Here is a 22,392-nt window from a genome sequence, read left to right on the forward strand (position 1 = left end):
CTCTCTGTCTCTCTCTCAGTCTGTCTCTCTCTCTCTCTCTCTCTCGCTCCTTCCCGTTCACTCCTAATAGGATAATTGATAGAAAGCTAGTCGATATCGGAGGACAGAGAGAGGTCGTCTCAAGATCCGAGAGAAACTTTGAAGCTCCGAGCAGCAACTTTCAGCCGGAGATGCTCTGAGGAGCTGAGTGACGACAACAACACTTTTACAGCTCCTGGAAGCTCACACTTTACAGGTAATGGCGTTTGAAACGAATTATCTCTATTTAAAATGTTAATTTACGGTTTAAATTTGTCCTGAATTGGTTTTAAAACGTTGATTTCACTTTGTTTCTTCAGAGGGCTGAAATGGTGGATCGACAGGCATGCTTAGGTGAGTGAAACTCGATGGAATTATTATATGAACAAAGGTTTATTCACTAACTTTTAATGTAAGAAATACATTTTGTCAAACTTTTGAATTCAACTACAAGTATTTGAAGATTTTTTTTTTGCACTATTTTGGCACGTGATCATCATCAAACGAGCTTATTATTGGTCAATTTAAACAACAATGAACAACAATTGACTCTTAATAGTCTCAATATTTAATACTTCGTTTTTGCAATAATTAAAACTACCTTTTTTCACTACTTTTGCGCATTTATATCGAAATAAATCCGCAGTTTAGTGACCTGTTCACCAAACTTAGCTCAGCAAAATTAGCCAGTGTTTGTGCTGCTGATTGGAAAAGTGTCCTAATTAAAGGATTTCCCCGTCACTGCAGATATGGATCAGAGGGCGGTGTGTGCCGGATGCCGCCTGAGGATCACAGACAGATTCCTGCTCAGAGTCACTGATGGCCTCTGGCACGAGGAGTGTGTGCGGTGCGCCGCGTGCGGGGACGCGCTCACAAAATCCTGCTTTCTGCGGGACCACAAACTCTACTGCAAGAGGGACTATGCTGAGTGAGTGCTGACATACATGAGTCTTTGTTATTGCTTACCTTTCTCTTGATGTTAAAACTGAAATCATGAAACACTTGAGCACCTTTTTCTCACTCTGGAGGGGCTGGTTTCAACTTTTCAATTGCACATGTGATATTTAGCTCTACACACTTGCACTAAAACATTACAATTTAACTAGGTTTTAAAAATGATGAACTATTAAACTCATGTGACTATGACAATTAGTGATAAAAACAAACAGAAAAACTTCACATTTTTAAAAGACTAAAGAAGGATTTTCTTCTAAAATGTAAACAATATTGTAAAGTAATCACATTTAAGCTGCACCTCATTCTTGTTTGAAACCCAAATAGTTCAGCACATTTTCTCCTAGTCCTGTTATAATGCAGTTTTACCTTTGAAAATATGTAGCAGATATACTACCAACATTATCATCCATTTTTTAAAAAGAGCATTTTTAATTTTGTTATATGCAGTTTGTTTGATTTAGTTGTATTTTAAACATCATTCATTTATTCCATTTTTTGGCCCAGTTGTCCTGTGTGTTATTAAGTCTGTTTTCACAACGGAACCCTTGTCCAGGTCTGACCTTGACTATAATAACTAAGAACGTGTGTGTGCACGTGTGTGTGCGCGCGCGCGTGTGTGTCAGCGACAGACAGAGGGAAAGCTAGAAAAGCGATGGAATAATGAAACTCTTTTTTTGTTACTCAAACATATGTACTTTCTTTAGCATGCTGTTAATATGGGAACATTTCACACTATGGCAAAAGCTTCAGTGTGTGTGTGTGTGTGTGTGTGTGTGTGTGTGTGTGTGTGTGTGTGTGTGTGTGTGTGTGTGTGTGTGTGTGTGTGTGTGTGTGTGTGTGTGTGTGTGTGTGTAGTTGTGTTTGTTTGTATGGTGTAAGCCGACTTCCAGGGAACTTGGCACAGTGCACTAAGAGAACAAGGTGACTGCAGGAAGAAGGGGAGGCGAGGGAGCAGGAATGTGAGATCACTATTGCATAGTGTTCATCCACACACAAACACACACATGTACACACACACACAAAACAACACAATCACACCTTCACACACACACAGCACACGACCAGGGGTAGAGCTCAACTGACACATTGTCAAAAAGTGTTAAAATTTGGAGGCCCATTGGCGTGGCAACTGCAAGCTGGGGACAACATATGGTCTGATGGACGAGACGGTCCCCCCCAAAACTCCCACCATCAACACCCATCGTCCGACTCCCCCCCCCACTAGCACTACCTCATCCCCTCATATCTCCTCCAAAACACCTGAACAAGAGCCAAGATAGAAACAGGCAGCAGCTCGCATTATTTCTGAACAATTTAGTGCTGGTGGTTCTGCCAAACAGGCGGGGAAACAAGAAATGTTACACTTACCCTCCATCGTGTTCCCATCAGCTAAATGTAGTGTTGGTATATAAAACCTACATTTATTCAAGTAGGTACTGTACTTGAATAAAGTACAATTTTGAGGTACTTTAACTGAGTATTTACATTGTATGCTGCTTTACTTCAATCCATTTTAGGAGCCATAGTTGCACTTTTTACTACACTTTATTTTACGTTTGAAGGTTGTAGTTACCTAATAAATTCAGATTATTAGCTATAAATATTTCTTAAATGGGTAACTACCAACAGGTACTTTACTTCTGGTACTAAATGTATATTTTCATCACATTAATGAAGTTCTTTTACTCGAATGCAGGTTTTCTTTTGAAATTCAGTAATGCTAAGTAAATAATCTGAGTTCTTCTTCCACTTCTGACTAAACTACACTGCAGGTGTGCTGGAGCTAGCTTTGTTAACAGAATATTGAAACCCTGACATGTTTTAGAGGATAAAGGACTTGTGTAAACATTTTAACAAATGATAAATGGAAGTCAGAGTGGGTTCTTTTTAGTCTACTAATTTATTCTTGCCTTTTATCTGCAGTGTGCCGTTAGCCGTAACATTGTAAATGTCGCCGCTCTGGGACTAATTTCTGATTCTGATGGTAAATCCACACCATTCAAAGTGCTGAACGTGATCAGTACAGATCATAGCACTTGGCTAAAGCAGACCGAAAATCCGCACTGAGAGGTAATTAGGAGCGCAGAGCCATATGTCAGAAGGTCTGGAGCATCCTGCGGCAGAGCCGGTGAGGATGGTGTGAACTTATTTTGGGGGACAGTGCGCTCCATGGGCCCTGGCGTTAACGTGCAGCGGCATCTGGAAGGATCCGCTCACAGCAGCCTGAGCGTCGAGCGATGGGACGACGCCCAGCCGACCGTGAGATATCTGAGCTGACCAATTAGCAGGAGGCCGGGTGCCAGAGCTCCCTGCACCTCTCTGCTGCTCCTGTCCGGGGTTATGACACCCTGAAACACATGAGCACCACTTCTGTCCTCCATGAGGGTGTGGAAAGTGTGCCAGTGTTTCTTTAGCTCTGCAAACTCTGCTCTTTTATATGGTCCAGGACTGGGTTAAAGTCAGGTTATAAGGGAGGAGTATTTATTTAACATTTGTCTATTACCCCATATTGTATCTTTTGTCTGAACAGCGCCTTGTTTTTCCTTTTGCTCGTGATGTACAGCAATGCAAACCAGACCCCCAGGTTTGACTTGTTTATGGGAGTTAAAAAATTATAACGCTACCATTTAAATCACTTTAATATCATGTCTTCTTTAATCCAAGATCACCAGAGCTTGCTTTTATTGGTAGATCCGATACATAAAGATCTAGTATCAGAAATGTGAGGTTTATTTATGTCAAGATTAATATATAGATTAATGCCAGAGCTTGCAGAGGGTTCATATGTAGGGACACTTTAACCACAGCTTACCCTGTATTCAAGAAGAGTTGTAAATCAAATAACCAAGAAAATAAACAACAAAAGAAAAGGTCAAAAACGTGCATCAACAGGGCATTACTTATACAAATCCTTAATATTATATCCATTATGCTTAATCAGATATCTTTAAACTCATGCTCCAAAACGTAGATAAGGCAAACTGTGATTCAGAGGACTTGTATATATATTTTTTTCTAACCCTAACCCTCTTCCTTATAATTGTAAACATCATGGAGGACTCAAATCTAACCCAAAAACCATCTGATGACTTCTGTGTTTTTAATGACATTTAGAAAAGACTGACAATACTCACTGCTGATATGGATATAATGACCAATTCATGTCCATTTCTGCCTGACCCGAGCCACAAACAGGACACTACACACACACACAACACACACTACACACACACAGCCTGCTCTGTAATTTAATGACGCAGTCTGCAAACTCCTGTATGACAATGTGTTTTGTTTAGCTCGCTCTGGTTGTCGGTACATTTAGATTGGCTGAACGGTTCAGCGGTCATGTGGCCCTGGACAGCAGATTGGTCGTCAGATCAGCGGTGTGACTGGCGGCGCACTTGACCCGCAGATGTGTATCTGATACATGTCCTCTGTCGGAGTGTGTGTGTGTGTGTGTGTGTGTGTGTGTGTGTGTGTGTGTGTGTGTGTGTGTGTGTGTGTGTGTGTGTGTGTGTGTGTGTGTGTGTGTGTGTGTGTGTGTGTGTGTGTGTGTGTGTGTGTGTGTGTGTGTGTGTGTAGCAAAAGATCCAGGTTAACCTGATCCAGAAACAAGATCTCTGTGCATGTCCACTAGAGCTGCAGCCTGTCTGCCACAGGTCAGCGCTGAAGTCAGGGAAGGAACAATGAGAGAGGGTGTGTGTGTGTGTGTGTGTGTGTGTGTGTGTGTGTGTGTGTGTGTGTGTGTGTGTGTGTGTGTGTGTGTGTGTGTGTGTGTGTGTCTTCTTATGACTATACATAAAAGCTAGCCAATTTCCCACTGTAGTCCCTGGGCAACTACACACAACATCATACACAGTCTTACTAACAATCATAAACACAGATCATAGCACGGATCAACTTATAAATACCAGCACATTTATCAATACAACTATAATGTGTGTGTGTGTGTGTGTGTGTGTGTGTGTGTGTGTGTGTGTGTGTGTGTGTGTGTGTGTGTGTGTGTGTGTGTGTGTGTGTGTGTGTGTGTGTGTGTGTGTGTGTGTGTGTGTGTGTGTGTCTGTCAGACACTCATCTTATTATCCAGTGCATCTGCTTTGAGAGTGTCTGCCCCTGGCCCTGTCAGCGAGGAGGATTTCTGCTGACTTATTTCTCCGTAATGATCTTGTCACTAATTGCCACGTCTAAATCCAGCGTGACGGAGTGTTCCCGCTCTCCTGGCAGCGCCTCTGTGGGCCAATCATGTCAACGGAAACTCTGAAATATTAAACACCTTGAGCTCCTCCATAAGCATCGGAAGGTACTCTTACCTTTGCATTAACAACGAACTGGATGAGGCACATAATGGAAAAAGGTTTCTCTAAATGATCTGTAATGCCCACAGTAGCTACTTCACTGACACTTAGCATTAGCATCATAAAGAGAACATTCCGGGTATTTGCTCCGACACACTTCCTTTGAAAACCTATCAGTGGTGCATCTTGTTGCCACAGGAATGCACATACCACAGACGGTATGGTGGCCATATTAAAGGCGCATACCATTGAGGCCGTGAGGCGGCTGACTCGGATGGGTCAAGCAGCCCGACTGACCCTCCTGAGCTGCTGGGAATGGGCTTAACGGTTACCCTGGCGACCCCCCGGCAACAGTGAGGGGTCCCGGGTATGTTTGAGTTCAGGATGCTGCACACCGGTGACAGGGACGTCTCAACCTGGGTGTTTGCTCTGTTTAGTCTGAGGATGTGTTTGTTGGTAAATATTGTGCTAAATTGCAATTAGCGAAGTCAAATGCAAATATTTGGTCCATTTGAAAAAGCTTATGTGGAGTATTTGTCTCACATTAATAACAATTTGCAGATATTTTTGACTTATTTTCAGGTTTAGTCAAAATTGCTTTAGGTATAATAGTGCCACATTTTCATGGTATTTCATTTATTTGTAGAACGGTGCGAATCCTTACCCTCCTTTTATTAAAAACCATAACTATGTATGTCTGGGACAAGTAAGAACAATATACATAAGGAATTCAATGTTTCTTTAAAACGATTTCTTTTTAAGCATCACATTTTAAAAAGTAAAAGAAATTAAACATAAATATGTATTTATCAAATCCGCTGTTGACCGCATTGGTAGCCAGTGTAAGGTGAATATTAAAATGACATTATTATGAATATTCTAATTTCTAATACAATTATCACGACTTATTCTACTAAATATTTCAATATAATTCACTATATAATACGATGACAGTTATTGTATTCTGTTATTCCAAAGTTTACAGTTGTTTACATTTGTCTATGAGCAGTTGCTTTGAGCAGAAGTACGTTCTTTGTTATTTTAAACTAACTTTAATGTTCCTATTTTTTACTAACGGCTACAAAATTGCACAAGGAAGAAATAAATCTCAGCTGGGATCAGTGATATGTGAATCCTTACGGGCCATGTGAAGTATTTCTATGTGAAAACAAAAAAAGCTGTCCCTTTCTCATGCCCGTGCTCTGCCTGGTCTGGTGACCCGGTCCGGTCTGCAGACAGACTGCAGATCCTGAATGATGACGCATCATCCTGCGGGACAGACCCAAAATGCCAGCCAGTGGACAATAGTCCTGCTGCTCGGGGGCCGGCTCGGCCTTTGTCCCGCTCTGGTTAAGCAGACTTAGGGATAATTCCGCGGATAATTCATGGGACCGGCGGCTCAGCCTCTCCCACCAGGACGTCTGATTCCCCCCCTCTGCCTGGAGCCATGGCCTGCCGAGAGCTTTTTCTCCAGCCTCCCCAGGAGCACAGCCTCGGACAAGGCAGCCGGAGCCACGGCAACAGTCTCTGAGGCTAAGCCCACCAGTCCCGGTTGCCAGGCGCTAAGATGCACACCCGCCATGCTAAGGGTATGTGTCTGAGGAGGAGGAGGTGGGGAGTGGGGGGGAGACAGGTTGGCAGTTGTTTTGAGTGACAGCTCGACTCAGCAACATTCCCCGAGTCAACCAAGCATTTTTTTTTCTCATGGAGACCCTTCTTACTGAGGTGAGGGGTCCTCGAGTGTCTCAGCTTATACTCAAGCTCCAAACAAAAGCCTGACTCTCTGATATTTACTGAGCTCTCACAGTTCCTCTCTACTTCCTCCCTTGTAACACCCCACCTCCCTCTCTTCAGTCTGTTTGCAGTGCGTTGTGGGGGCTGTGCTGAGGCCGTCTCCCCCGCAGACCTTGTGATGCGTGCCGGGGCCGCTGTGTTCCACCTGCGCTGCTTCACCTGCAGCGTTTGTTCCTGCCGCCTGCAGACCGGAGAGCACTGCGTCCTCAGGGAGGGGCGGCTACTGTGTGCCAGAGACGACTACCACCAGAGTGAGGCCAGCCCCACCTCCTCTGACACAGGTACACACTGTGCACAGGCTGTGTGTGTGTGTGTGTGTGTGTGTGTGTGTGTGTGTGTGTGTGTGTGTGTGTGTGTGTGTGTGTGTGTGTGTGTGTGTGTGTGTGTGTGTGTGTGTGTGTGTGTGTACATGTACACAATCCAAACTTATGATGCAATACAGGGTTAGAAAACCAGCAATACAAAGGATTGATTCGAGCCGGTTCTACTGTTGGGCCGTATACCAAAAATAAAGTTGGTTGCAAATTGTGACGATCTTCCACTATGTGCTACAAACTGTAAGGGTTTGTTAAACTTCAGGAGTTGTTCATGTACAGTTACAGTCTTAAAGTACAACTTGAGCTTGTTGTGTCTAGTGCTGGGTCAAATAACCACGTCTGGGTTTGGTTTAACTCAACACTTATATTAAAAAGAAACACTAACACTGGGTCAAAATATCCCAATGCTACGGAGGAGTTCCCTTCAACTTTGAGATGGAAAGACAACGAGATTAAGAATTAAATAACGATCAAATTCCGGCTAACACTAAAACTACTGACTACAAATTTCCATCGACGTAATAAGACATTCAAGTGGTCGAGGGGCATTATGTGTCTCTCTTGGAAATAGAGGAAACCACAAATTAAGGTGGAAATAAGGAAAGTAAAAAAGTAACAAACAAAACAAAAACTACAAATGCAAAAACTGAATGCAACTGATGCATGAACATCTCACATTGCTGTCATGAGTTTGTCCTCTTTTTTTCCAAGTCTGCTTCTTTATGTGAATGCCCTGTAGGTGAATCAAAATGTGCTTTAAATCATGTCTGCCCACCAGGTAAAAGTGAAGATGAAGAAGAAGAAGAGGAGGGGTGTGTGAGGGTTGCAGGAAGACGAGTTAGATCAGAAGATCTGGAGAGCAAACGTCCCAAAAGGCCTCGCACTATTCTGACCACTCAACAGAGACGGACCTTTAAAGCCTCCTTCGAGGTCTCATCGAAGCCCTGCCGAAAGGTAAGGGGATTATTCTGAGTTCACCCTGATATGTCCCACAACGTGTTTCTGCATGGAGGGTGTCCATCTGAAACAACACGGAAAATATCATTGGTTTTCTGTCAACATTCTTACTGTTACCAACAAATCTGTCATTTTAATGAGCCTTTGACACAGACTAGTCTTAGAAATGAGCATGCTACAAAACAAAATCTCTACAGGACGGGTACCTTATTTATTTTTACAGCTGTTTTATATATGTTTTGAGTGAGAGCTTCACATTTTATAGACTGTTTTACCACTGAATTATGTGTTGGTTTCATGTTTTTTGTAAATATGCAATACTACATTAGAAAGAAGCCTTGAATTTATACAAAGTCAAACGTTTTAGACCTTAAGAAAGTGGTTATTTCCCCTCCAAACACCTTGCTCCTCTCCTCCTTGTTGAGGTGAATTGGTGGAGGAATATTTTTTTTGTTTTCAACCTTCAAGTGACCTCTTCTGTGTTTCTATTTTCTAATTTTTCCCTCCCTTTTTTACTCTTCCCCCTCCAACTGAATCTTAATCCAAGGTAAGGGAGACCTTGGCAGCGGAGACGGGTCTGAGCGTCCGGGTGGTGCAGGTCTGGTTCCAGAACCAAAGAGCCAAAGTAATACAAAGTGCACACACACACACACACACACACACACACACACACACACACACACACACACACACATACACACACACACTCTCACACACACACACACACACACACACACACACACACACACACACACACACACACACACACACACACACACACACACAACTAATAAAAGGACTCTTTCTGCACCGTGTTTGTGTGCCAGAGGTGGAAATCAGCCTGGTTATCTGTTCATACAGGAAACTGATGACATCTCGCTGCGATCACTGCAGATTAAAGCCCATATTTCCTCACAAAGTGGGCTCATGTGTGGGTTCCCTCCGCCACTGAAAGATGTCCTCTACCTCCCTGTTAATACTTTGAGTGAACACACTCGTAGGCCTGGGTGGCAGAGGGAGTGTGGAGTGAGGGAGATGTTTTACAGTAGGCCTGCATGTGAGATTAATGTCTGCTAATGTATGTTTCAGATGAAGAAGCTGGCGAGGAGACAGCAGCAGCAGCAGGAGCAGCAGCAGACTCAGGAGCCGCGCGAGCACACATCACATCACACAGGTATTATACTGTCCGCGTTTTTTAATTAAAAATATATTATAATTACTCCCATGTGAAATGATATCTTAAAACCTTTATTTTAAAGTATTATGTCTTCAAATGTTTTGGTAAATTAAAAAAAGTATTTATCAATATTAGATTAGATAGAAAAAAATACAAAAATATAAAACATAAAACATGAAGTTTAAAGAAGAAAATATTCAATTTAATTTAAACAAAACAAATATAAAATGATAAAGAAATAAAATAAACAGTAAAAATGGATAATGGATAAGATATAGTATTTATAGCAAACACAATATAATATACACAAGGTAAGTTAGAATACACTACAGACATAGACAAACCCACTACTTAAAATATTATGTATGCAAACATTTAAATATGAAAAATGCAATGTAAATATACACATTTTTATTTATTTAAAAGGAAGAAGTTTCCTGATTTATGTGAGTTTTGATGGCCACACGTTATTTAATAGCGCTTTAAAAAGACTCAATATATCAAAATGAAGCACAGGGAACAAAAGCCAGCAGCAAACTCACTCCTGCGTTCCTCCTGTGCCTCACAGCGCCCTCCTGTGGCAGCTTGACCTCTGAGCTGGAGCACCTGGGCTCCTCCTTTACTCACATCCAGCAGCAGCAGATGGGACTCACCTCCCTGGAGCAGCAGGACTATGACATGGACCCCTTCAGACAGGGCCTGACCCCTCCTCAGATGCCGGGGGATCACATGCACCCCTACGGTAAAGAGCGCTGTCAAACCGTGACGGAGAATTATGTTTAGAAGGATGCCCGACAAGGGTTTTGTGATTAATGGTGTGTAAGAACAAACTAAAAAAATTAAGAACAACAAAGGTTTTATTTCAGCAGTGCAGTATCAGAAGAATGAATACAGAGTTTATCATTTAAACTGCATTATAATTTGTTCATTTTCTCACACGTAGATCCTAGTTTTCTCCAGATTTGCAGCAATGTTTCCTGCTCTGTGTCAATGTGCTTCAGAATATACCATGTTCTCTTTTTTTGCATGGGACCAAATTAAATATTTAAAGTACCAGAAACATTATAGTTTCTGTGTGGCTGTTTACTTTTAGTTCACTTAAGCACTCGTGTAATTTTCTGTCCAGGAGTCCTAAATATGTATATATAAAAATGGAAATTAGGAACAAAATGATATACAAAAGTACGATTCAATTATAAAATTCAGCACTTCCCTACCACTAAAGTTAAATGTTGTTTTAGAGACATGTGTATTGGCATGAGTAAATATATTGGCATATATGTCACATAGTTTTGCACATCTTGAAATACCTTTAATTGTGTATTTTCCAGGTTTTAAGGGTCTGTACGGAGACATGGACAGAGACGCTCTGTGTCACGTGGCGGACAGCGACTGCCTCTCCCTGGGGGACTCCTCTCTGCTCACCCCCATCGACCGCCTCTACTCCATGCAGGACTCTTACTTCACCTCCTGAGGGTGGAGATCGGACTCGGAGAGAAACGCTGTGTCTCCCTCATCCCTTTCTGTCTGCACCGTGCACAAGACAAATGAAGAAGTGGTTGCAAAAGGGAGACGTGGGTACACATGTGACGCCATGCAATATCCAACATGCATGTGCATTTAAACATGATTACACAACTGCCTCTAATGCTTTACAATCCGTACGACACAGGCTCCTGTGTATGCACGACGCTGACCTCTCTGTTTGATTATTATCTGCATCTACTAATGTAAATAACTGTTTGTGTGTATTTATTCTCACAATGTGTGTATGATGTTTATCTTGAATGGATAAACAATGATCAATAAATAATGGTTATACGATACGATATACGCAATTGTCAGATCCAGTCTGACATTTTCCTTGTGTCACAGCAGCTCCATTTGCAACATGAACAAGGACAAATATTTAAGACAAGATACAAGAGAAGAACATTTTTTAAAACTCACAAGAATGTAGAGAAACATGCATTGAAAAAACTGAAAAGTTGACTTTAATTAAATGTAAGGGGTAGTTGGAAGCAATAATATCAACTTTGAATTAAATATATTAGGTTCAACTTAATATTTTAGCTTTTTAGTAACCTAATACAGCAATGTGACATTCTTTGATACAACACATTTATTTCAGGCAACGTTTTAGTGTTTTCAGTGTGCTCAAGACCCTCTAACGTACTTTAGACCCGGGATTTAGCTCTGCATTTAATTTGAGGTTAGACTGGTGCACAAAAAAAGGTTTCAGTCTAACTAAATCGCGGGACCCTGTATCTCCCATAATCCATATGTTCTGTTCATATGGTTGGGTTCAGACTTCTCTGTATGATACAGTGAATGTGTAAAATGTGGGGCTGATTTATGATGAAGATGCACTGAAACAACTGAAGCTTTGACTTTAATTCAATGTGTTGTGTTTTATAACTGTATTAGGTTAGTTGAAAGCAAAAATATTAAGTTGAAGCGATATTTTTTGTATTATTGCTTTCAACTTACTTAATTCAGGTATGTGGAATCTGTTGCTATAATACATTTAGTGCACGTCAATGTTTCAGTGTTGACTGGTGCACAAAATAATGCTTCAGTCTGACATTATTAAATCTTCTTAGAGTTCTGTATCTCCAATTTGTTGCTAACAGTCCGTATCCGCCATTCAGGACATGGTTGGGGTCAGAGATGATAGGCATACTGTATGATACAGTGAATGTGTAAAATGTGGGGCTGATTTATGATGAAGATGGGGTATTCATGCTGAGGGTTAGAGCCGGGTCAGTCCATCCTCGGTGCTTATCAGTCCGATCTAGGTGACAGGTCAGCGGCTGTTGGGTGGATCATCAGATTGTGAAACGCCGGGCTATGACAGCTGTATGGGTCAGTGGCAGGTAAGCATCACATCCAAGCCGCCATCATCAACGCTCACATTGTGCTCCTCGCGGTCAAAGGCCCTCGCTGCATTTTTCTGCCTTTTCCTTCCTCACAGTCATACAGGACTGGAGGGGAAAGGAGGGGGACCACCCAGGCTCTGTGCCCAGCTGGAATGCACCGATCCTGGGGAGGGAGGTTGAGAAAACCCTCCAGACAACGGAGGGGCTGAAAGCTGTGTCAGGGGAGAATGCCCAGGGTGACACGGAGATATGAAGCCCCACTGTATGGAGTGCCTCCTTGCCCCAGCCGTGAACCCTCTCCTGGACCCATCTCATATTTCCCACTATGAAATCAGACCTCGCCGAGCAGAGAGCGCAAGTCAATGGTCAGGAACAATCTAACTGTCTGTCACCGAGGTATGCTACTGCCAAGCAGAGCTGCAGAAGTGTGCAGCAGAGTGTATGAGTGTGTGTTTCTCTGCTTTTGTATCTGCGTCTGTATCTGCTCCACGTGTCTGCTGGCCAGAGGTGGGAAGTACTTGGTTACATTTACCTCAAAATTGTACTTATAGTAAGTACAGTAAACTGAAAAAACTGAAATGTTGACTTAAATTCAATGTATTACATCAACAGATTTCACATAACTGTATTAGGATAGTTAAAGTCATAATATTAAGTTGAACCACATATTTTATTTAACTTCATATTATTACTTTCATCTTTCTGTTGATATAATACATTTAATTAAATTCAACGTTTCAGTTTTTTCAGGGCAGTTCAAGTAGAATTTGAAGGTCCTTCACTTGAGTATTTCCATGTAATGCTACTCTATACTTCTACTCCACTACTTCTAAGAGGAAAAAATGTCACTTGAATCCATTTCATTTATTAAACATCTTTAGCTACTTTTGACAAAATGCAGCTCTAAAAGTTAAACTAGTGGACTAAGAATTTAAGACACAAAATATTCAAATTATTGAAATATTTTACAATAAGAAATCAACCAGAACTTTGTTTGTCTACAACAGTAAAAGTATACTTCATGGAATAATATTATCTAAAGATGTCACATATATGAATATCATTTTAAACACACTGAAAGGCAATTTTTTTGCTCAATGATTACTTTTAATTTGAGTACATTTGGCTGATAATACTTTGGTTATTTTACTAAAGTAAGATTTGAAATGCAGGACATAAAATTATAATGAAGAATTTAGAAATTGATGTTAGGTACTTTTACTCCATAAAGTAAAGCATCCGAATACATATTCCACATCTGCTGCTTACGTGTGTGTGTGTGTGTGTGTGTGTGTGTGTGTGTGTGTGTGTGTGTGTGTGTGTGTGTGTGTGTGTGTGTGTGTGTGTGTGTGTGTGTGTGTGTGTGTGTGTGTGTGTGTGTGTGTTAGGTCGAACAACAGTCTTTGTTCTAAGGACTGAAGCACCCTAATGTACCTCCTTGTATCGTCAGATGAAGGGAGAGTTAAATATGAGGAAATTAATCCACGCCGCTCACCTGCAGCCTTTCTTCCTCCTCTTGTGCGCGAGTCTGTGCACAGTTGGCACGTACGCATGGTTGCCAGCACCAGTGGGTGGGATGTGAAAAATAATCAAACCGTGATCATACGGTCACAGCGGGTAGCAATAACCTCATTATTATTCTGACGGTAGCCAAACAGTTTCCTGTCGACAGTGTGGTTATTTATTGCACCCTTCATGCCAACCACAGGCCACAAACCCTCTGTCTTTTAACCGCTATAATTGGCTTCATGCTGTTGCAGCGCCAAGACAGATGCACACGCTTTGCTGAAGACACTCCATTGGCAGCTCATATTTAGAGTCTGGGGGTTCACGTTTGGCACAGATAGGGAAGACTCAATACAGTAGATACAGCCATACGGAAGAATTTCAATACAATCCAGACAATGGATTTACAGCTAAATTAGTAAATACAATCAGCCCTAATTTTAAGTACATTTTCGACAACATGTGAGTGTCGTGTTAATCCAGGATACTGTTCTTCTGTGTCAGTGTATTGTCCCTAAAAGTGGGATCAGTGCCCAGTGTGACACATTGAGCTGAGACTGATAATAGATCACTTTCTCACCGTTCAGCGACACAATCTTTCTGGCCACTAAATGTGCTAAACTGACACTATGTGGCATTCTGGTAACCTCAGAGGTTTTCTGTCACTTCCTAAATTGACCCCTCAGTATTAGTTCCAACAGGGGAGTTCTCATGTGGGTAAACTGAGCAACACAGGGTCAATCCATTCTGTAACAATGAACAAGGACATGGATAAGGAATGGGTCGATCGAACCCTCCTGAGCCTCCTGTGGGTCATGAGTGGTCCTCTACTAATTAGAGTGTCTTGGTTTTGATCCATGATCCTAGCAGTCTACATTTCAAAGTGTCCTTAGGCAAAACACTGAACTATTAATCTCTCATTGTGAGGTGTTTGGTGATTCAGTAATACATTAAAAGAGACAATTCTAAATAGTTTATTGACAATCAAGCAACTTAAAAAGTAAGACAGAGTAAAAGATGCAAATAGACTGTAAATTATGCTGTTGATAAGAAAATGTGAAGGATTTAAAGCTAAATTTGCAGAATTTGCCTGGGATTTAAAACAACTCCACTGTGTTACGCTTTTGCAAATAAAGTCTTAAGGAGTGTCTGAGTGGAAATTTAAACAACCATTAATGCAAAGCTCTATTGCTGCTACGTGCAATTTCTCAGGTACCAGTGCTGTATAATAAACAAGCTTGGTATAATAATTATAAGCATCAGGCTGGAGAATTTGAAATGATTAGAAAAATCAGGAGTCAAAATCAAACGCTGGGTTCTCCCTGTCTCCCCATGCTGGTGCTTCAGACATCATGTTATCTCCTGCAAAGATCAGAAACAGGAATAAACTGTGAGTGCTCCAACATGCTGTATACGTGAAACTGTACAGCAGCATTTCAGTCGGTCTCACCTCTTTTCCTGAACTTCACATAAACAACTATAAGCATCACAGCCAGTACTACCAGGACCAGCGGCCCGACCACGTAGGCTATTCCTAAACCTGAAGACAGCAGCATGTCAGCCCCCAGTGGCATATCCCCTACAGAAACAAATAGAGATCATGGTTTTTAATGCATTTCATTCATTCCTAACAAATGTTTTCTTGATTAAACAGAAATATCTCAACAATAACTGGACTCAGGACATTGAAAGTTTGAAACAGTGTTCATCATTTGCAAAGAGGAATCCTGATGATCCCCTTACTCTCCCTCTGGCGCCACCATCAGGTAAACGTGTAAACTTTCACAGATCGCTTAATTACATCTATCTGATTGGCACAAGAGTTATAGACATTTATGGCTGGCAGATTATGTATTCTTATTAATTGGTGACTTCCTTTAGTGCCACAATTAGGTTATAACTACAATTTCTTAATGACTATTGATTGGATTTCCCCAAAATGTGAGAAAGACTTTTATTTCCACCTTTGGATGAATTCAGATCATTTTTTCTCCAGTGCAACAATAAGATCAAAATATATTCAAAATGTTATCAATGTTTTACGATACGCTCCAATTCCTTCAAATGTAAAGACATCAGCCCATCTGTAGTTTGCATTTTGTGCTAAACAAAACCTTATTTATATCTGCATGTTCGGCTGTTCTTCATGAGCTTTTTTAGCACACAGACAAACATCGATTTACCTATGCAGTTGGGCAGGCTGTCATTCCAAATCCCAGAGGAGGAGCAAAACAACACCTCAGTACCATTCAGGGAGAATCCCTCTTCACAGTCAAAAAAACACTGAGAGCCAAAGCTGAAGTTCCTCAGAGGATGGGAGCAGTTCATAGACAGGGATCCAGACAAGGCAGGAATAGCCTCACACTGCAGCGCTGAGACAAAAGACAGAAATGACATGTCCTTACATTGGATCAGTTGTGTGAATACCACAACAGCAAGAGCAAGTTAAGCTAAGCACTCACGCTGGCAGCTGGGTCGATCCTGACTCCAGTGGCCTGAGTCATTGCATGTTGTAGTTGGTGTTCCTCTCAGCCAGAAGCCCTCATTACATTCAAAGTCACAGTGGGAGCCATAGCTGAAGGGGGAGTACGGATGGCTGCAGTTCATCCTGCCGTGATGCGGGGCCTTGTCCAGTAGGGGGCATCGCTGTGCTGCAGATAGCAATCAAAAATATGAGCTTCAGACCAAAAGAAATCTCACAAGTGCTCAGCTCTCCTATGATTTTTTACCCAGACAGTGGGGTAGTTCGCTGCTCCACATGCCCAGAGAGGTGCACTCTGTGTCAACCGTCCCATTCATGACAAATCCCTCCTCACAGGTTGACGTACACTGAGAAGCAAAACTGAACTCTCCATGGGGACCAGAGCAGACTAAGGAGCCATGAGAGGGAGAGCTCAGGGTGGGACATCTTTTAGCTGGAGAGGTAAAGAGAAATCAAATCAAATAATACAAAAATACAATCAAGAGAACTTAATCATTAAATGAAGGGTCCTCCTACAGATGACAATCAACAGATGTCTATTCAAAGATGTATAATATACCTAAGCAACGTGGGATATCTGTGCTCCACGTGCCCAGAGAGGTGCACTCTGTGTCAGCCGTCCCATTCATGACAAATCCATCCTTACAGGTTGATGTACATTGAGAAGCAAATCTGAACTCTCCATGGGGACCAGAGCAGTCTAAGGAGCCATGAGAGGGAGAGCTCAGGGTGGGACAGCTTTTAGCTGGAGAGGTAAAGAGAAATAAAACCAAATAATAAAAAAATGCAATCAAGAGAACTTAATCATTAAATGAAGGGTCCTCCTAGAGATGACAATCAACAGATTTCCATTCAAAGATGTATGATATACCCAAGCAACGTGGGATATCTGTGCTCCACGTGCCCAGAGAGGTGCACTCTGTATCAGCCGTCCCATTCATGACAAATCCCTCCTCACAGGTTGACGTACATTGAGAAGCAAAACTGAGCTCTCCATGGGGACCAGAGCAGACTAAGGAGCCATGAGAGGGAGAGCTCAGGGTGGGACAGCTTTTAGCTGGAGGGAAACACAGAGAGGAAAAGATCAGCAAGATGTGTTTTGAATTTCATATGGTGAAGTGGTACTGAAAAACAGACTTACCTAAGCATTGTGGGATGTCTGCACTCCAAACACCCTCAGAGGTGCACTCAGTGCTGTTTGTCCCATTCAGTAGAAAGCCCTCGTCACAGGTTTTCGTGCACAGAGAAGCAAAACTGAACTCTCCATGGGGACCAGAGCAGACTAAGGAGCCATGAGAGGGAGAGCTCAGGGTGGGACATCTTTTAGCTGGAGAGGTAGAGAGAAATAAAACCAAATAATAAACAAATACAATCAAGAGAACTTAATCATTAAATGAAGGGTCCTCCTAGAGATGACAATCAACAGATTTCCATTCAAAGATGTATAATATACCTAAGCAACGTGGGATATCTGTGCTCCACATGCCCAGAGAGGTGCACTCTGTGTCAGCCGTCCCATTCATGACAAATCCCTCCTCACAGGTTGATGTACACTGAGAAGCAAAACTGAACTCTCCATGGGGACCAGAGCAGACTAGGGAGCCATGAGAGGGAGAGCTCAGGGTGGGACAGCTTTTAGCTGGAGAGGTAGAGAGAAATAAAACCAAATAATAAAAAAATACAATCAAGAGAACTTAATCATTAAGTGAAGGGTCCTCCTACAGATGACAATCAACAGATTTCCATTCAAAGATGTATAATATACCTAAGCAACGTGGGATATCTGTGCTCCACGTGCCCAGAGAGGTGCACTCTATGTCAGCTGTCCCATTCATGACAAATCCCTCCTCACAGGTTGACGTACACTGAGAAGCAAAACTGAACTCTCCATGGGGACCAGAGCAGACTAAGGAGCCATGAGAGGGAGAGCTCAGGGTGGGACAGCTTTTAGCTGGAGAGGTAAAGAGAAATAAAACCAAATAATAAAAAAATGCAATCAAGAGAACTTAATCATTAAATGAAGGGTCCTCCTACAGATGACAATCAACAGATTTCCATTCAAAGATGTATAATATACCTAAGCAACGTGGGATATCTGTGCTCCACATGCCCAGAGAGGTGCACTCTGTGTCAGCCGTCCCATTCATGATGAAACCCTCCTTACAGGTTGATGTACACTGAGAAGCAAAACTGAACTCTCCATGGGGACCAGAGCAGACTAGGGAGCCATGAGAGGGAGATCTCAGGGTGGGACAGCTTTTACCTGGAGGGAAACACAGAGAGGAAAAGATCAGCAAGATGTGTTTTGAATTTCATATGGTGAAGTGGTACTGAAAAACAGACTTACCTAAGCATTGTGGGATGTCTGCACTCCAAACACCCTCAGAGGTGCACTCAGTGCTGTTTGTCCCATTCAGTAGAAAGCCCTCGTCACAGGTTTTCGTGCACAGAGAAGCAAAACTGAACTCTCCATGGGGACCAGAGCAGACTAAGGAGCCATGAGAGGGAGAGCTCAGGGTGGGACATCTTTTAGCTGGAGAGGTAGAGAGAAATAAAACCAAATAATAAAAAAATACAATCAAAAGAACTTAATCATTAAATGAAGGGTCCTCCTACAGATGACAATCAACAGATTTCCATTCAAAGATGTATGATATACCTAAGCAACGTGGGATATCTGTGCTCCAAACACCCTCAGAGGTGCACTCAGTGCTGTTTGTCCCATTCAGTAGAAAGCCCTCGTCACAGGTTTTCGTGCACAGAGACCCAAAGGTGAAAGCTCCGTTTGGGTCAGAACAGGATAAGGAGCCATGAGGAGGATTAATTGGGTTACACCTCCTGGCTTTAAGATATACAAAGACCAGGGAGTGACAAATTACAATCTCTGAACTAGTTCAGATAAAAGAGCAAAGAGAACAGACTAAATCACGTACCCTGGCAAACAGGAAGTTCATGACTCCAGTTTCCCTGTGCAGAACATTTCGTCATGTTTCCACCAATCAGATCAAATCCTTCTTCACATTGCACAAAGCACATTGAGCCATAGCTGGGCACTCCTAAAGGGTCCTGACATTGCATGGAGGCATGGGGTGGAGTCTTTAAACGGTTGCACTGCACCACTGCAGAAGAAAAAGTCACATCAGAGCATTGCACACAATATTTCGATGCTTTCCAGGAGCCCTGATATCATTTCTGTGACCCACCTTCGCATGTAGGTGTAGGGTTGCTCCATTGTCCCGAGGACAGACAGGTGTATGTGTCATCTCTGGTCAGGGAGTAGCCTTCCTGGCAGGTGAAGTTGCACTGTGAACCAAAGGAGAAAGGCTCCACAGCGTCCACACATGTCACATTGCCCGCGACAGGAAAGAAATCGGAGGAGCATTTTTTAACTGTAGGGGGGGATACAGATACATATCAGTCAACTCAATGGAAATGCTCTTATGAAACACATGTATTATGACTCCACGTATATAAACACAGGAAAAGCATGAGTATGTAAACGTACAGACAAAGGAAAGGATAGCTTCCCACCCAGATTAAATTACAATGCTGTTTTCTCAATGCTTGCAAAAAGTGTGTGTGAAGTATAGTGATAACATTTGTGACCTGAATCTGATACGCAGTGCTGTCTGGACAGGATGTGACTGTCCAGACAGTCACATCCTGTATGTCCCTTTGAGGCCAGCTATGTATAATCAAAAGGTGGCTTTAAATCAACAATGGTCAAGTATTACACAATAGGAAGTCACATGAAAAGTGGCAGCTGCGGTGAAATCCATAAAAGATATTCACATCGGGTGGCTGCAGTTCCTGATGCTGCTGTGGTTCAGGACTGGACAATGTACAACTAAGAAAGGAGAGGAAACATATTTTCATTGTATCTTAAATTACAATTGGTTTTTGTGTGTCCTTTTTACATTTTAAAAATGTGTCTTTCCCTGTGTTTTGTCTGTTTTCACTTCCTAACAGTGTGTGTTTTCCCGCCTGTTTTCATTGTCTGTCCGTCTCAATTACTTCCACCTGTTTTTCATTAGCTTTGCAACTAGTTGACCCCCCCCCTTTATCCAGTTCTGCTTGCATTTAAGTCCAGTCTTTGTTTGCCTAGCCTTTTCTGTACCCAACCTTTTAAATTAAGGTATTTTCTGTTAAGGCTTCCCGGCCTCTGCGTTGGTTCCACCCTCTTCACTAGCTGTAACAGTTTGAACATTGTTGGACCCCAGTTGACGTACGTTGACACCGAGGAACAGGTAGGTTCCAAAGTCCGCTGGCCTGGCAAAGCAGAGTGGACTCGCCTACCATGTCATAGCCAAGATCACAGTAGAAACGGCAGGAAGAGCTGAAACGATTTGACCCGTAGGGTTGGGAACACTCGCTGTCACCTTGTTCTAGATCCTGCAGGGGTTTGCATGTGATTGCTAAAGCAAGCGAAAACAAGACAATGCATGTTAAGTTTATTTAGCTGACAGAAAAAGGTCATGACTGGTTTAAAATGTAGCTCACCCTCTTCACAGCGTGGCCCCAGGAAACCAGGATGGCACTTGCAGGTGTAGTTACCGACAGTCTCCACACAGTCGGCGTTGGCACTGCAGGAATCTGGTTTACAAGAGGCTACACACACACACACACACACACACACACACACACACACACACACACACACACACAGAAAGATGCAACTACTTAGCACACTTGGATAAGCATCATTTGATTATATTTTATAAGTAGGTTGGTTTATTAGAAATCCTGTGTTTGTCGAACAGTTGGGAGACTTATATTAGGACAGTGCAGATAAAAGGTAAAAATAAAAGTAATAGAGGAACATATTTAAAGAAGAGAGAAGCACAAATCAAATCCAAAAAGTATGCATCCATGGTAAAAAAAAATAAACAAGTAGCAATATCTTTATAAAAGTAAGTAAACATATAAAAGTAGTGTAATCCCACATGCCATAATACGTCCACAGTCAGTGTATATGTCAAATCAATCAAAAATAAATGTAACCTGTGTAGCAGACGGTTCCCTTCTTCTTGCGACAGCTCTCGTTGTTCCACAAGACTGTGTCATTGTCCCTCTTGATGTAAATCTCCACACAGTCCTGAGCGGCGATGTCATCTGGCTCCTCTGGTGCCCAATGCTGAGCATATTCTGGCACCTTTTCATCGGTTTCTGTCCAGACCCACCCTCCCTCACTTTTGCTTATGCCTATCCAGTAATATCTTTTGTTGAAAGGTAGAAAGTTGTTGAGGAAGTCGCTCTCCTCCTGGTTCCTGAGGGGCACCATGTCTGTGAAGTGCTGCTGGCACCACTGACGGGCCTCCAGCCATCTGCGGCTTGGACTGATGCTGTAGCCGTAGCTCCATGCTTCTGCTCCTCCTCCGCTGCTCAGGTCTAGGATAGGGTTAAAGGATGATGAAACAAAATTAAACTAGTCATGACAGAAGAGATAAAAGAATCTGGTACCTATTAAAGTTTGCAAACCTGCCTTGGACAAATCCAACGAGTGCAGCTATCAGCAGAATGTGATGCAGGCCTTGTCTAGTATTTACTGATTCTTGAAACATCTGAAATCAGAAGAGGTTATTTTTCCCATAATTGCACGTAAGGTGAATTTACAACAGTGATATTTTTACAGGCCTTACCTTGAGATCTGTCTTCAGTTAATCTGGTCGTTGCATTGACTTCACTTTGCCGACGATCAATGGCAAAATAGTACTATAAAGGGAGTGACTCAATGGCCCATTTTGTAATATCACATTTGCCATAACTTCCTCTCAGGAAGGACAACTCTACCACCCATAACTCTGTGGGAACACACACACACACACACACACACACACACACACACACACACACACACACACACACACGCACACACGCACGCACACACGCACACACAACTCATACAGACATCGTCATACAAACTTTTTCAAATCAGTTTTATTCATTTCAATGTGTCTTTAACAATGAGAACACAGGAATGCACCTTTAATGTTATTAAATACATTTTAAT

The 22,392-nt window shown here is 42.2% G+C and overlaps 2 protein-coding genes across 7 annotated transcripts; one reads left to right on the forward strand and one right to left on the reverse strand.

The window, feature by feature from the left end:
* Positions 1–120: 120 nt before the first annotated feature.
* lmx1a (LIM homeobox transcription factor 1, alpha) lies at positions 121–10,989 on the forward strand. The gene is made up of 9 exons (XM_063892008.1): positions 121–235; positions 339–372; positions 766–946; positions 7,125–7,345; positions 8,160–8,335; positions 8,886–8,963; positions 9,428–9,512; positions 10,084–10,257; positions 10,847–10,989. Exons 2-9 carry the CDS (start codon positions 348–350, stop codon positions 10,987–10,989), a joined length of 1,083 nt encoding a protein of 360 aa, XP_063748078.1. The 5' UTR covers positions 121–235; positions 339–347.
* Positions 10,990–14,860: 3,871 nt separating this feature from the next.
* selp (selectin P) lies at positions 14,861–22,096 on the reverse strand. Of its 6 annotated transcripts, none has more exons than XM_063892193.1 (20): positions 22,022–22,096; positions 21,865–21,943; positions 21,384–21,770; positions 20,883–20,990; positions 20,612–20,797; positions 19,586–19,771; positions 19,316–19,501; positions 19,042–19,224; positions 18,730–18,915; positions 18,460–18,645; positions 18,148–18,333; positions 17,836–18,021; positions 17,524–17,709; positions 17,254–17,439; positions 16,942–17,127; positions 16,630–16,815; positions 16,363–16,551; positions 16,084–16,272; positions 15,351–15,479; positions 14,861–15,262 (listed from the first exon to the last, which is right to left on the reverse strand). In XM_063892193.1, exons 2-20 carry the CDS (start codon positions 21,941–21,943, stop codon positions 15,192–15,194), a joined length of 3,381 nt encoding a protein of 1,126 aa, XP_063748263.1. In that variant the 5' UTR covers positions 22,022–22,096; the 3' UTR covers positions 14,861–15,191. The 6 variants fall into 6 exon arrangements, with proteins under 6 accessions (XP_063748263.1, XP_063748265.1, XP_063748264.1 ...); XM_063892195.1 differs by having other exon boundaries at positions 21,861–21,943; positions 22,022–22,037; XM_063892194.1 differs by lacking the exon at positions 19,042–19,224.
* Positions 22,097–22,392: the final 296 nt, after the last annotated feature.

Source organism: Eleginops maclovinus, chromosome 9 (assembly GCF_036324505.1).
Source record: "Eleginops maclovinus isolate JMC-PN-2008 ecotype Puerto Natales chromosome 9, JC_Emac_rtc_rv5, whole genome shotgun sequence".
NCBI classification, from domain to species: Eukaryota; Metazoa; Chordata; class Actinopteri; order Perciformes; family Eleginopidae; genus Eleginops; species Eleginops maclovinus.

Coding starts and splice junctions, on each gene's coding strand:
- selp (XM_063892193.1), bottom strand. CDS start 21,943: ATGTTTCAAGAATCAGTAAATACTAGACAAGGCCTGCATCACATTCTG. Junction 19,772..20,611: donor ACCTGTTCCTCGGTGTCAAC/GTACGTCAACTG, acceptor CCCCCCCTACAG/TTAAAAAATGCTCCTCCGAT. Junction 18,646..18,729: donor AGACATCCCACAATGCTTAG/GTAAGTCTGTTT, acceptor GTTTCCCTCCAG/GTAAAAGCTGTCCCACCCTG.
- lmx1a (XM_063892008.1), top strand. CDS start 348: ATGGTGGATCGACAGGCATGCTTAG. Junction 7,346..8,159: donor CCCCACCTCCTCTGACACAG/GTACACACTGTG, acceptor TCTGCCCACCAG/GTAAAAGTGAAGATGAAGAA. Junction 9,513..10,083: donor GCACACATCACATCACACAG/GTATTATACTGT, acceptor TGTGCCTCACAG/CGCCCTCCTGTGGCAGCTTG.